General features: G+C 39.9%; 2 protein-coding genes across 3 annotated transcripts in view; both read right to left on the reverse strand.

The window, feature by feature from the left end:
• stk36 (serine/threonine kinase 36 (fused homolog, Drosophila)) overlaps window positions 1–1,548 on the reverse strand; it is a 98,831-nt gene extending 97,283 nt beyond the window's left edge. Inside the window, exon 1 of the mRNA XM_039826371.1 lies at window positions 1,175–1,548. The gene's annotated coding sequence lies outside the window, so the exon portion shown is untranslated. The remainder of the gene's footprint in view (window positions 1–1,174) is intronic.
• A 305-nt stretch (window positions 1,549–1,853) lies between these two features.
• Window positions 1,854–11,895, reverse strand: snx19a (sorting nexin 19a). Of its 2 annotated transcripts, XM_039778345.1 has the most exons (12): window positions 11,600–11,887; window positions 8,905–10,416; window positions 8,686–8,824; window positions 8,495–8,595; window positions 8,298–8,417; window positions 7,407–7,525; window positions 6,834–6,924; window positions 6,586–6,736; window positions 5,965–6,088; window positions 5,030–5,214; window positions 4,817–4,904; window positions 1,854–4,150 (listed from the first exon to the last, which is right to left on the reverse strand). In XM_039778345.1, exons 2-12 carry the CDS (start codon window positions 10,390–10,392, stop codon window positions 4,021–4,023), a joined length of 2,736 nt encoding a protein of 911 aa, XP_039634279.1. In that variant the 5' UTR covers window positions 10,393–10,416; window positions 11,600–11,887; the 3' UTR covers window positions 1,854–4,020. The 2 variants fall into 2 exon arrangements, with proteins under 2 accessions (XP_039634279.1, XP_039634280.1); XM_039778346.1 differs by lacking the exons at window positions 1,854–4,150; window positions 4,817–4,904 and adding an exon at window positions 5,713–5,742 and having other exon boundaries at window positions 5,099–5,214; window positions 11,600–11,895.
• Between the last annotated feature and the right edge of the window lie 3,835 nt (window positions 11,896–15,730).

A 15,730-nucleotide genomic window follows, 5' to 3' on the forward strand; every position in this document is an offset into this window, starting at 1 on the left:
TCCAGATGTCTCTACCTAGAGTTAAGTAATAAGCAGGTGACACTTTCTGCACCGTAGCATTGTATTTTGTGTATGACATAAATGGTCAGCAAGCCTGCCTCTTTTTGCTATCTCTGAGCTTTGAACTGATTCCAACTATGTCAGATCTTTGAGCTTGTATCTGATAAAAGGACCTAATTGATTTTGGCAGACATCAGTTTACCATCAGCATATATTTGAAGCCTGGAAACAATTTTAATATTCCATAAGTGGTCAACATGTTGTTGTACAACACCTGTATACGCTGTTTCCTTAGCAACACATGAAATCAGGACAAACATGTTGCCTCACAAACAAAGTTGCCTTCGTCAAATGGCTTATGTCTATTAAACCACCTATATCTCCAATTATTATTATTTGAAAACAAAACAAATTTGAAAAAGACAGAAGAAGGGAAATATTATTTTTATAACTACCTTCTTCATTCTTATTAAAAGGTTACAAACCAATTTGGTGGGAATTTGGGGGTATCTCTGTCTATAGGGCTGCAGGGCCACCTCTTTAGAGTCAGCTGGCACATCATCAACTCTACACAGGACACTCAGCAAGACATGTCTGTCAGACTGAATGTAATGCAACAGAGTTTATAAGGTCATTTCTACTTTTCTCTGATGCAGGTGATGTTACCTCAAGTCTGAAATGGTTGTGGTACTATCCTTAACAACCGTAATCTTCAAATGAATGTGTTCCGATTGCATTGGACAGGCCTGTGAAAAAAAAAATGTACCTGGGCCTATCGTTACCTGGAAATTTTGTTTTGTTTTCCAGTCTACATTTTCCAAGACCATTCTGCTTTCATACCATAAAACAACCTTAATATTTCTTTTATTTATCAATATTATCATGAGCACAGGCTCGACATAATAGGCTCTCGGTGTAAAAGACGACAGCTGATGTGTGCTGACCTAAACAACAAGACCAAAGGAAAACCAGCCAGACCAAATACCATCAAGCAGCCACGCAGTTTCCAATCTCCTCATACAATTCATCAGAACAATGAACGTAACCGCCAACACAAATCAAATGTGACCAAGACTCGCAACTAAAGTGACCGCATCATATTTATTATTAATGACAACCACAGTATTTATCATGCAACGGCCACGGCGGGCATAACAGTAGCGTTTTATCTTACCGTGGGCGGCTTGTGGGAGAGACGCTGAAGGTGCACGCGGCCTGGCTTTAAGTTGAACATGGAGCCATGACTTCATCGTAATCCAATGCATCTGAAAGTTTTAATTCTGTTTGTTGTTGAAAACATTCTCTCCACACCGCAAGATTTCACTTTAAGTTTGGCAACTGGAGGCAACTGTCAAGTAACTGGTAACTGCTACAAGCATGACGGAAGAATAATAGTTGTTCCATTCTCCTGCTGTTTTAGCGTCATTTAAGCTAGCTATATTCTCAAACTGTGTTTCTTTAAATATCTCACTATGGATTATTTTGTTGTTGCTGTGACTTGTTGGTTATTTAACTTGGTAGCCTGACATTGTTTATATTTCACCACAAATATTTCTGAACCTCACTGCGCCATATGGCGTGCGTGCAGCCATTGACACGAATGTATCACACACAACGGTCAAAGGTTAACCCCGCCCACATTGATATTCAAGACTTTTAATTGGCCAGAAAATGCTAGCGTCCAGCGCCGCTTGATCTGAGGATGCTAGCTGTACCAAAGATCCTCTAAAGTCTCTGGCTGTGCATCCATAATCGGGTGAGGGTGGTGTATTACCCATAGACAGTATATAAGGTATTACCTACATCCATGCATGTATATATGGATGTATTAAATGAACACAGGAAACAAATTATTCTTTTTTTCTTTCAAACTTTATTACCCAAACATTAAAATCACAGTCAGGCAGTGCAACTCGCTTGGGTGTGTACAGACAGATTGTCCCTCTGGTGCTCTTCAGTTTCGGGATCTTACTAGTGTAAAAAGGTTTCATGAAACTGAGGCACTAAGATGTGTAAAGTTTAAAAAGTTTTACTCAAAAGGGTAAGTTTTAAAAGGCTTTTTAAACTTTCTTTACCCTCTTGAGTGCCTCAATTTCCTTCAACCTTTTTACATCAATATAACAATACAAATAACAGTACAGGGAGTATTGGAGGGGAAATACAATTAACTAATCACATAAAAACAAGCAGAAAATATATACAGCTTTAAAAAATAGTCAAAATACCCGTATTTAATAGAGAAGGCCGAATTCAGTCAGTGCATGGACAAAGTTTTGCCTTTGTACATATGGCACGGAGGCCCCGAAACAGACACAAATACATTTATTTGGATTTAATGAATTTGAGCAAACTTTTATGACAAGAAAATTTGGCTTCTTATGTTGTGGGCGATAATGTTATGTTGCCATATGGAAACACTTCATACTGTAGCTGCTGGTGATTTTTTCCTCCCATTAAGTCAAATTTAAAAGGACATTTCTTTTTACCATGGTTTAATAAGTCATGTAGAGAGGTGTTAATCTTCCACACTATTATAGCCTCATCAAAAAGACTGTCTGTGAAGCAGCGAGTATTTTTCAAAGGTTGGTAAGGATCAAAAGATCATGGGAAGACTAACACTGCCTGCACTTACTCACTTATGTTAAGTCCCTTTTACTAATGACATTTCAGTCTGGGATCTTAGGTGAATCATTTAAAGTACAAGAGTCAAATCTTAAGCTCTTTTCACACGTGTAATGCTCTGTCTGACTCATTTATTCATTCAAGGTTGGTTCCCACGGACAGTGACATAAAAGAAAATCGAGACATCCTCAAACATCACTGCCAATTCCAATACAAACTATTGTTATGGCAATTCAATTTTAAAGTTTTACTAAATTTTAAAGCTACATGACGCAAGAATTAACTGTAAAAACTAAATATATGCACTTAAATGAAATATGGTCTTTTGCACTTCCAAGTGGCTCTTTGTAGTTTGCTTATTTGAAGCTAATGTCCTTGCACTTGATTCTTGCTGTCCGAGTTTGTACCTTCATGGTTGAAAGCCCTTGACTGGAAGTCGCTTTGGATAAAAACGTCAGCTTAATGACATGTAATGTAATGAATAGACATTTCAGCCCACAGGAGACAGACATGAAATTGTACAAGCAAAATAAAATAAGTCACCTCAGCAGCCATAAGTGAACAAATTGTAGCTGTGCAGTTTACTGACTCACAGTACACAATGTCTATTCAAGGTCAAATATTGAAAGCAATTACCTGGCTCGTCTTTTTAGAGCACAGCTGATTTCACTGATAGCTGTCACACTACTCAGCTGAAGGAACTAATCACATTGAGAAGTGTAGGATACCAATTATCAGACGACGGGAAATAAAAGACTCGCATACAATCTTAAAACAGACTTCTGAGAGTATATTTTATACACCAAAACAGTTCAACACATCAATTGTTGATCTAAAAATATCATAAAAAGTCATACTTCAGAAGGAACTCTCAAAAATATGTTAGGTATAATTTCACCAGGCGAAAAGCCTCAGAAACAAGATTTCACTGAATGATTGAATGAATAAATACATCAATAAAAACAAAAAACAAGCAATAGTTACAGACCAGCTGCCTGTGTTTTGCCTGCAGGTATAAGTGGCCTAATTGCCTATTTATTAATACAATTTTACATTTGCATTAGATCCCATGAGCCAATTGGACATAAGAACAGAAGTTGAAGGATTGGGTGAGCCAGCATAATCAATTGTTTCCTTCTGATGTGTCCTCTTTAGGTGTATCAGAAATATTCACACAATTCTTGTCTTTCTCATCTTTATGTCACAAGGAAGGGGACTTTATTAGCTTCCTGTTTCCACTGACCAATCAGGTAATGCCTGCTGCTATCCTGTGCCATCACCCTGGTGACTCTAGTGGCTAGGCCATTATGAATATGTCACAACCCATATACACATGTACTGCACTTTATCCATCAATTGCCTACAACTGTGAGGCATCAGGGTGTTATCATGTGCTGATCATATGTGGGGACTGTCCCTCTCTGTGTCTTTGGCCAGGCTCTGCAGCAGAGACCCCTGGAAGGCCTCATCGTACGACTCAGGGATCAGAAACTCCAGCAGCAGGTCACAGATGCAGTAGATCAGATGCCTGCGCATAATCCCACAAACATGGTTAATGACAGACATGTTATTAAAACAATGTTTAATGAAATTATTAAATAGAGAATATGTAGTGTATGATGTATGGCACCGTGTCTAAATCAAGTCAACTAAATCAATATGAATGTGGATCTCCTTTCTTAAATTATGCAATAGTCTGCCCCATGAGCTGTTATAGCCCTTTTCTTTGTCAATAGCTTTTTCATTTTTCATCATAGACAATTAGGATCAACTTTACCTTAATCTGGGCCTCCTCTCATTTAAAACATAAACATCCACTGACCTCCCATTTTATTTAATTTTTTTTAAGTTTAGGTTCAAATACATTTCTTTATGAGATTATTTCAGGTATGGTTAAATATGTTTTTTTGTTGGCAGCTAAACATATAGATATATGTATGAGGAGTATACAGAAAATGAAACAGATTACACAATTTTCAACAACTTCTGGTGCAAGTCCCGCCCACTTTTGGTATATCCAAATACATATACAGATATTTTTGTGACATAAACAGATACAGATAGTAGCTTGGCGTTACCCCCCTAGTTGTTGTCCTGTTTAGCGCATTATAGATATGATTATATCCTGAGTGTATCTGTCCTAAAACAGCAGAAACAGACGTGCGTTTACTCAACAGTTTGGTAGTTGACTCACTTGTTTATCTGATGATCCTGTAAAGACTCCAGCATACTCTCCAAGCTCAGTCTGTACTTCTCACTTCCCAGCATGTCAGTGATGAGCTCTGCTCAGGGACAAATAATGGAAAAAATAAAAAAGCACAGCATAGCTTCAGGAGCCTTTAAAATCCAAATAGCATTTATTTAGCATTCAAACAGCTACAATCTGAATCTAACAACTGTCACATACCAGGCAGTGGCTGCATTAGACAGTCCAGACATTGCTCCTTGGTTTCCTCTCTTTCTGCGGCACTTCGCTCCGGCCGTGGTTGAGCAGGCAGCGTGCCGCCTGGCCATACAGCTTCCTGCAGCACTTGTAGGTAAATCACCCAGCAGGGGGCACTGGTCAAGTGGGCAACTCCTACATCCAACCATCTAAGACAGAATCAGTATTTTAATGCAAAAGTGTTCTTCTGTGCATCAGCTTTCTCTACTAGATATTAGCCACTGTATAGACCAAACGAGTGAAAATAATATATATATACTGTACAGTACATGCAAACATGCTTTGACTGATTAGGAGGGAATGAAAGACATGGGCACACAGTGAAGCAACACAAAACAAGCATTCTTAAATCTCTATAAACCATTGCAGAAGCATGAACATTGTTTACTGACAAGCTTAGTGAACCCTAAAACTCCCAGAGGCATATGTCATTCCAAAAATGGAGGCCAGTATAATTAGTTAATGACAGCAGGACACTACAGATTAGACGAGTACAGTTCCCACAGACTGTGGTAATGACAAGCCTAGTGGTCATTCTAGATTCTCAGTAAGGCATTAGCATCATGTTCAAAGAATATTTGAAAAGGCAATTTGAGAGAATATCATGCAGCAATCGTGTGCTACAAACCACTTAGTGCCTCACATACTAGAAAAGGACCCAGCGTCTGAATGGTCAGCTGTATGAAGGGAAAATAATTGAGAGCCACAATGTCACATGCTAGCAAAATAGGTCTCATGTGTAAGTAGTATCAATTGCAGTAGATTTCAACTCCTGTGTCAGCCTTAAAGATTATAATAATGCGTATGAGTAGAATACTGAGTTATTTACACGTTGCAAAATGTATGTACAGGAGGAAAATACTTGTGAAAGCTACACCGAAGCTAAAATAAACTCCTACCTCTCAATGAAGGTGCCAAAGAGCAGTCTGATGGTCTTTTGTATGTTCTCAGTGCACAGCCAACTCCACTGGTCCTTCATCAGCAGACACAGAATGTTCAAAGCAACATCTGCCACAGCTGTGTCTGCAGTGCACAGCAACAAACACAGACGCAAAATAAAATCAACACAACATTGGGAACACCTTAAAACACATATGACACATTAAGACTGTACAGACAAAACGCATCAATGATGGAAAGTGACTCCTAGAAATATGCATCCAATATCTAAACTAACAGTGTAGTTTTGCTGCACCCAAGTGGCGATGATGCATTACTGCACGTTCATTCTCTAGTGCTGCAAGGAATGCAACACTTCCGTACTGGCGTGGATACAACTAACTAAGACAAGACTGTTGTGTAAATATATATATATATTTTTTAAAGATTATTTTTTGGGGCTTTTCCCTTTATTATAGTGACAGTGGATGGACATGAAAGGGTGAGAGAGAGATAGGGGATGACACGCAGCAAAGGGCCGCAGGTCGGATTCAAACACAGCCGCTGCAGGACTCAGCCAACATGGGGCGAACACTCCCACTGGGTGAGCTAGAGGCCGCCCCTGTTGTGTAAATATTTACCTGTCCCATGAGCTTTCCCTGAAATCTTCTTGTCTTTGCCAGGCTGCTCACAGCTCTGCTTTGCTGTTTCTTTCCCATTCGGCCCACATAAAAGCCTTTCCTGCTCTTTGACGAAGCTCTCCAGGCCAGACATTGACATGCCATTGAGGACCTATAATAAGCAAAGCAAAAATGTCAACTTTGTGACAGTTTCTGTTTCAAAAACACATTTACCAATCAGCAATGGCAAACACAGTATGGTAACTTACGGCGCTGCCTTCACTAAAGCAGTATGTCACTTTAGGGTGTAGGTCAGGTATATTGAGAGGTGTGGAAATTTTCCTTGGGAACATGAGCCTCCTGATGTGTTAAACACAAAACAAGGTATACAAATTAAACACTTATAAATTCATAAGAATACCAGAGAAACAAGATCATTCAAAGTTTCCAGAAGTGTACTCTGTAGTGATTTCAACACCCTGCACTGGATGTTTTGAATGTATTACTGTGTTGCCTGGGGGGTAATCGTAGACTGTATAAAACAGGGGTAACACAAGGATTGAATAATAACATTCCTGCTACGCAAAATAAAAATGATTTATATCAGATTCATGTCTTTCTCTCATCTTTGTTTTTTTCCTGTAAATCCCTGGATATTGTTACATCTTGGAGCCTCTGAGATTTATTCAAGTGACTCAACCTAAGAGGGGACATTACTCTTTGGTTGATCTGGTCACAACTCATGGGCAAAATGCAAACTGTGAAGAGGTGTCACAAGTAGACGCCGCTCACCTGGCAGACATTTTGGGAACAATGCCACTGGACTGATTTGGAGCTCTCACCTGTATTTTTTGCTGTCCATTGTTCTTCCATCACTATCTCCCTCAATGTCTTCTGTTGGACTGAGGGACTCGGGTTGAGGGAAAGCTGTCTTCAAGGTGTCTAAGGCATTTTCCATCATCTTTAATGGCAATCAAGTTGGAGAAAACAGGAGATAATTAAATTCCCAGGGGGAAAAAGTACAGTCAGATCACACTTTCCATTGAATCTGTAGTGTTGATAAAGAAGCTTTAGAGGTGCTGGTAGGCATATTTTGTTACCTTTGGACAGAGCCAGGCTAGCTGTCCCCTCTCTTTTAGTCTTTATGTTAAGCTAAGTTAAACGGCTGCTGGCTTCAGCTTTATGTTCATATTTACACATATACATATACATATAAAAACAGTTTTTCCGCCCTTACTACTTCTTTGGAATACCTACAGTATTTGCCTGATCTGTTTATTTTCTATTTGTACCATAATTTATTCTGGTCTGAAAGGGTTTTATGTTGAAATGTTAACTTTATGTTTGTACCCTCATTGTATTTATCAGGTTTTTTGTATCAAATTGTAAACTTTATAGTTATACCCTATACTGTATGTAGTTATTTGATAAATAAGTGTTTATTTAAAATGTTTCTGAATAATCCTATAATGGATGGGCAGTGTAAGTGGCCATACACGATAATAATAATTCATTCATTCATTCATTCATACATACAGACATATTTTCAATCAATCTTTTAAGAGACTAAGTGTGTTTCCCAATAGGTCGAGCTAGTCCTTTAAGATTTGATTAGATTTATCTCGATTGTGTTCATTTTTATCTCATTTTATCATAGAAATGATAAACTAAGTTTTTTTTTACAATCACACTCTGTCTTCACAGGATCGACAGCATGCAGATTTTTTTCTCACCTTATCAATTCTGGACTTTACAAGAGGCTTTCTTCCAAAATATGTGCAACCATCTGAGTTGAGAGCCAGGAACTCCTGCATGTCCTCATTGTTGGATGTCTCAGGAATGCTGCTTAATTGCTAGAAAAAAAAATCTTTCAAATTACAGGATCACAGAAATGATTTCATTTAATAGAAGTTACGGTCCCAAAACCTACTTTAAGGAACGTTTCCAGTTGGCTTTTACGGGCTTCAACCTTGTCGCTGTCTGCATTGCCAAATGGAAGGTCAGGGAACATTTTCTTTGGGCCTTTGACATCTGAAATCCATGACATTGATTTGCAATGACGTATCTTGTCTTGGCATACTAAAGGTCAATGGACAATTAACGCGTACGATAATGTCTTACTCTTGATTACTTTCTTGACCTCAGGCTTCTCTTCTAAACGTGTTTGCAAGTTGAGGAACTCGCTGTATCTCCGGTTGACGGTGTGACAGGACGCACGTTGCAGAGGGCCACTGGTTTCTGCTTCAACCATTTTCTCAAACTGTAAAACAGAAAGTGGAGGCTAATATGTTATAATCAATAATACATATTTAAAAATCAGGAAGTAGGAGGTGACATTACCTTTACAGTGTAGAGAGTATAAGGATATGTGCCTGTACCGCGCGTCTCCTTCGCAGTGACAGTACCAGATATTTGCACATTCTGGATGTTCAAAGGTGCAGCCTGGTTGTTGGGGGTATCAAAGTCACAGGGGGTTAGACAAAGTCTTCTTGGAGGACATGGGGATTTCTCTTGGGCTATACCCGCTGGCCACTTGGAGTCCTCGGGCACCACCACCTTTGGCCCAAGATTTTTGAGAGGACCAAAGCAGCCAAACGCCTCATCGTCCATTAAAGTCATCACATTGCAGAAGTTTGTTGGAGGACCGCAATCACAAAAGCCTCCTGGCAGGTCATCTTCAGAGTCTGAATGAATTAAGGAGTCCAATGAAACCCCTTTGGGCTCTAGTGAGTGGGAGTAGTGGCCAGTTGTGAGTGGACAGCAGTTCACTTTGCATGGTGTCAGCAAATCTGCATGGCAACCATCTACTTTCCCAGCAGACATCAGGCTAACCATGCTGCTCTGCAAGGAATCCCTCTCACAGATAGTACTCTGGCTCTGAATATCATCAAAGTCAGAGGTGCTTCTGCTGGTGAAGCTGGTTTGATCATCAGAAGAAGACGGTGACCTGCAGGTGGTCCAGGACTCCTGTATACATCTGTATAGTGCAGCTGCAGCTGGGACCTCATCCACATTGATTTCCTGTGGTTCTCTGGATTTGGTGATTATGTCTACAATGGTCTGGTTGAGCCAGTCAGGATCAGACACCCTGCTTATAAGCGGCAACAGCACATTGCAGGTGATGAGTTCTGTAACCACAAAACCTCCAGTCCTGGTTTCCATCTGAGGGTATGGAACAAGCACATGTAACACAAGGTTAACTAGAGCTCTTGAGTAGCTGAGCTCAGTGGCTGCACTGCTCACAGCTGGATGAGGGGCATCTACTTCACTGTAGAGCTGCCAGAGGCTGATGCTCTCCTTTTGCGTCGACTGTATCTTTCTTGCAGTCATGTAGCTCTGCAGGTGACAGCCATACATCTCTAGCAGCCGCTGAACCAGTGCTTTCCTGTCCACTCGCCGCGCACGCTCCTTCAGTTCCATCACTGACTCCAGCATTGAATTACGCACTGCTCGTTCAAACTCCCCCTCCACCTCTGGCAGCAGAGTCCGATACCACGAGGACACAAAGTCACGCACCGCTTTGTGGACAGCATTGTGGATCTCGTGGTTCAACCTCCACTCATGTTCAGGTGAAGACAGAGGTAGGTTTATGTTGCCGAGAGGCAAAAAGTGTTCCAAGTGGAGAAGGCTGTTTGCGTCCAGTACAGCACGGGACCCGAGCCAACCCCCGAGAACCACCAAGAGACTGGTGAAGACGCAGAGGAGCCAAACATTCACAAGGAGATGGAAGAGGACAAGCCATGCCAGCAAAGCTCCGAGCCCTAACAGCCTCCGCTGCCCAAATAACTCTGATAAAGTCCAGTGATCAGAGCTCTTTGTGGAAGGCATTAAATTCAGCACGTGAAATGTGTCCTGTTGAAAAATGACAATGATATATCCTGTTAGAATAGGAATAGTGGCGCTGTAAATTGCTTGCTTTGAATTCAAAACGCTGACCTAATGACTTTGTTACTCTCTTATTAATCAGCCTATAATATTGCCAATCACAAAATCACTACTGAGTGCTTATGAGAGACTGTTTTATATTTACAAGCCACTTAATGCGTTTCCTCCCCCAAAAAAATACAGTTCAAGACCAGCGCAGACAAAGGAATTGTACCATAATGTTTATGGGGAAGCAAACTACTCAAAGACCAAGCTTGATCAATTTTCCTGTGGTGGAAGAAGTATTCAAATACCCCCCTAAAAGTTTGCATTTAAAATTTCTCTCAAGTAAAAGTGCAGTCAATTATTATCAGCAATCAATCAGTAGCCTATCAGCAACAACATGTATTTAAGTATCAAAAGTTAAAGTACTCATAATGTAGAGTGTTAGTGTTATACATGTGTGGAGTGTGGATAGTGTGGAGCTAATTTTAATCTGTAACCATGGATCATATTTCATAAACTGATACTGTATGTTCTGTATAAAATCTTAATTTGAAAACTGACTATTACATAGTGAAGTATGCGTAGTGTTGTGAAATTTCTCTCTGAAATGAAATACTCATACTTAAATTACACTTTAGGAACTTTCCTCCAATGAACTTTTCTATAAATTATTATATTAACCAAATAGCTATTCCTATTTATTTTTTTAATCTGTAGTAGAAGAGTATATGGTATATAGTTTAGTAACAATAGATTTTAATTTAATAAATAGACTTTAATGCACTGAAGTACAATCATGGCAACAACTAGCTAATTAAAATGCAGTATGAGTGCGTCATCGTTTATTTATCACATTAGAGCGGGACTTGTTGCCATGGCAATTTGTAAACTTCGAGGGACAGTCAATCTTCTGCTGCATGTTGTAATCTTACTGTCTATGGTTGTAATGTTGGCACTATGACTAATTTGGAGAAACGCCTCTGGCAAGACTTGTTTACAAAGCAAACGTTCCTGTACACCTAGCTAGCAGATGGGGGTAATGTACACGCAGCATGCAGCTACCTTACGTTTTACAGTCTAACGTTACTGACATGACTCCGCGGTTATGGGATATTCACCCCTGCTGTAAAACCAGCAGCAAGACAGTTGTTAAAATATATATTACCTGAAGGGTTGTAGGATCTTTATAACATGAATACAGGCCGTAGGCTATAGGATTTCCTCCTTCTCCGGGACATTACTTTAATCCTCCAACAAAGATTATCTATCTGGCTAGCTAAGTATGCATGCTTAGGTGTCCACTTGACCTGCCAGCCAGCAAGCAAGCACAGCTGTGGTCTAAAAACGAATACAGAAATAAATAAATATGTCAGTTAACAAATAAAAGAATATCTATAAAGTATGTAGACATAAATTAACAAATAGGCTTATTATTATGGGGTTCCATTGTATGGGGTTCCATTTGTGCCAATATTAAGTCGACATGCTATCTGTCTATGTCTGTCTGTCTATGCTTTGTGTCGTCTTCCATGTCTATGTGTCTGTTTACTGTCTATGTCCATGTCTGTCTGTCTATGCTATGTGTCGTCTTCCATATCTATGTGTCTATTAACTGTCTATGTCTATGTCTGTCTGTCTATGCTTTGTGTCGTCTTCCATGTCTATGTGTCTGTTTACTGTTTATGTCTATGTCTGTCTGTCTATACTATGTGTCGTCTTCCATGTCCATGTGTCTATTAACTGTCTATGTCTATTTGATTGCCCACATGACTCAACTTTTGTCTGTGTCAACTCAACCTCCTGTCGTCTGTCCTTGTCGTTTGACTGTGTCGTCTTGCTGTGTCAATGCTGCATATGTCATGACTATGTGATGTTTCACTCTGTCGTTGCTATGCGTCGTTGCTATGCGTCGTTTCCCTCTGTCGTTACCATGGTCGTTACTATGTGTCGTCTTCTCTCTCTTGCTTGTATTGTTGCTATGTGTCGTTGCTATGCGTCTTGTCACTCTGTCGTTAGCAAGAGCTAACATTAGCTTGCAAGAGTTCCGGCAGTTGATGTCACGCTATCCCAGCATGCATCAATATCAAAACACCCGGTCGGAGCTGAGCTGAGCCAGAGTCAGCTAGCTACGTTACTAGCTAGTTGCATCTATTGTAGATAGCTAGCTAGCTAGCTAGGTAGATACTTTATTGATCCCCAAGGGGAAATTATTTGCTGCCTATTTCTATAGACGCCTTGATTCAGCATGGTGGATAGCTGCTGTGGGCCGGGATGCCAAAAAAAGATAATGGATAGCACTTCATGGGATTCCTAGCTAAAGATCCCGAGAGAAGAAGTAGGCTAAATCGATTGCTTCCATAAAAAGTGCTAGAAGCAGACGGAATCAAACCGAGCGATGGGAGCCCAGAAACAATGGATTTTGGTTATGCTGTGACCACTTCATATCAGGTAACGTAACAGAAATATCTTATTTATGTAGCTAGCTAACGTTAGCTAGCAAACAGGCTAAAACGGTTTCTAACGGTTGAGGCTAGTAGGGATACAGCTAGCTAGCTACGTTCCATTTCTTTCTAGCCACAACCGTTCGTTATTACGAAAAGGCAAGTTCTACCTATGCAGTATGGCATGGATTTTGTGTGGATTACAAAGGCTAACGTTAGCTAACCTAAGAGAAGCACTGTATTCATATTTAAATCCTAAAATCTCAGACTATACTGACTGATATTGCACTATTCCTTCCCTTAACAGTATTTTATACTTTTTACTGTCCTCTGTTTTTATTTTTTATATGTTAAGTGAGTGTTGTACTTTAGAGCAAAGATTAACCAGAGTCAAATTTCTTGTTTTTCAGCAGCATTTCAGCAGTAACGGATTGTCCTCAAGACAACAGCAAGCATCCTACTGCAGACCAGGTGAAGGAATCTAACATCAACAAAGAACTTGAAAATGAAAATATTCTGCCTTTTCCCCATGAAAATGACGATCCAGCAACTTCACCATTAGAGAGTAAAGGTTTTTTTTTAAGAAACATTCATTCTCGTGAGTTGGAATGCCAAGCTCTGATAAATGAATATGTTGTTAAAAGAGAAAATGAATACAACTGCACTGAATGAGAATGGAATACATCAAAAACTCTGCTGCCTGTCTCCTCACCAACACCCATTCCCGTGATCACATCACTCCCGTCCTTCAGAGCCTCCACTGGCTCCCTGTTTCCCAACGCATCCAGTTTAAAGTCCTCCTCACCCACAAAGCCCTCCATAACCAGGCTCCTTCCTCACAGACCTGCTCCACCACCACAATCCCCCCGTAACCTTCGCTCCTCTGACACTAACCTCCTCTCCCCACCACTCAGGACCACGCACCGTACCTGGTGGGACAGAGCTTTCACCATTGCAGCCCCCTCCCTCTGGAACTCCATACACATACACATCTGTGTCTGTACTGATCTGGACACACTCAAAACACTAATCAAAACACACCTCTTCAGATTAGCTTTCCTCCCTATCTCAAATGTAAGTCCACCCTAACATTATTTCAGCACAACATGCTGGCTTTAATTAAGATGAGAATGAATTTGTCTTTTGATGTTTTGGCTTAATATTTTGGTTTTCATTCGACCACTGTTTCAAAGCTTTTCAAACACTGTATTGACGTAATGTATTGCAGATTGGTACCGATGTGCAACGTGCTGTGTATGCGTATAGCATAATACTGTGGACTGTTGGTGCAGTGTTGGTGAATGTAAGATGCCTAAACCAAGGAGGATTAATTGTTCTAGGGCGATAATGACTATTAGGCAATAATGACAACAAATAAGCATTACAGTAGTTATATTTATTTAATAGCATTTCTTTTTTATCATATCACCCCTTGATTTCTTTTCTTCTGCTGTTACAGTTCCCTGTCATGTCACCAAATGTACAACGTATGGTGTTGTCCCGCTTGTCTTGTCTACTTTTTACTAAATAAAGATTGTGGGTCAACTCCTTTTCTAATCCTCTCATGACTAATTCTTTCTTTTTGGTGAACTGATCACTTTTCTGCAGCTACGACATATCTGCATTTCTTTTTGAACAGAACAAAAACCTGACACACAGACCAACATGTTCCGTACTCCGGGCTCACGGCAGTAGTACCACTGTTGACCATGATTTTGAAATATTGCTGCTGGTTTTGGAGCAGAAAAATACTTGGCAATTAGCTCTGGAATTATACATTTCTTAAAAGAATCTTCTAGCCGCAGTGGCATCAGGGCTTGCCAGTATTATCCCATATAAAGCAATTACACCTTGCCACATTAATAAGAGCAATCCGAATATCAGGAAAGTTGGCTGAAAGTAATCTGGGTTGATTTGAATGGGCTACAGTATAGGCTAATTATAAAATACCAGCATTAATAATAAACCAGAGTACTTTTCTTTAGTTGGATGATGTATACAAGCAACGTGATCAAAAACGTATTGATTTGCCATCTCTATAGTTACATTTTGCACCTGTTTTTTACTTAACGTAAGAAGAAAACTGAATTTGTTTGCTGATATGACTAATTGGGTTTGCAACATTTATTTTTCTGAAACTCATTTAATTAGAAACAATCTTTTCTCAAGAGTTGTAACACTTGCAGTACAAGAGCATAATATTTGTGCTGCTGTGGTTGTATTTTAAAGCGTCCATATTATACTCATTTTCAGGTTCATAATTGTATTTTAAGGTTGTACCAGAATAGGTTTACATGGTTTAATTTTCAAAAAACACCATATTTTTGTTGTACTGCACAGCTCTCTCTCACTGCTGTAGATCCTCTTTTCACCTGGTTTCTGTTTTAGCTACAGAGTGAGACCTCTTTTCTTCTTCTTCTTCTGTACTATCTTTGATTGCACTCGCACATGCTCAGTAGCTCAGATGTAGATCATGTCAGCTAGCTAGCTCCATAGAAGTAAAAGACAGGCTGTTTCTCCTACTTCAGTCAGTTACAATGCAGGATTAGCTGGGAGACTTCTAAATGAGGGCGCACATGTAAGTAGTTCTTTTGTAGATTATGGTGAACTTGTGTGTGTTGTAGCAGTGCTTTGCTATTGAGAACGAGGTACCATGCTAGTGTTAGCATTAGCGTTAGCATGCTAATGCTAACGCTACAAGCTAACGGTTGCGGTTAGCCAGCTCATTTCGGATTGTGACGTCACAGTCCGAGCCGATTTTGAACAGCTCACCAGGAGACTGAAGGCAGGACACATTCAGAAACCGTATCTCACTCAAAACAGCATGGATGGATTTTTTTCAAAGTTTGTATGTG

Source organism: Perca fluviatilis, chromosome 16 (assembly GCF_010015445.1).
Source record: "Perca fluviatilis chromosome 16, GENO_Pfluv_1.0, whole genome shotgun sequence".
NCBI lineage: Eukaryota > Metazoa > Chordata > Actinopteri > Perciformes > Percidae > Perca > Perca fluviatilis.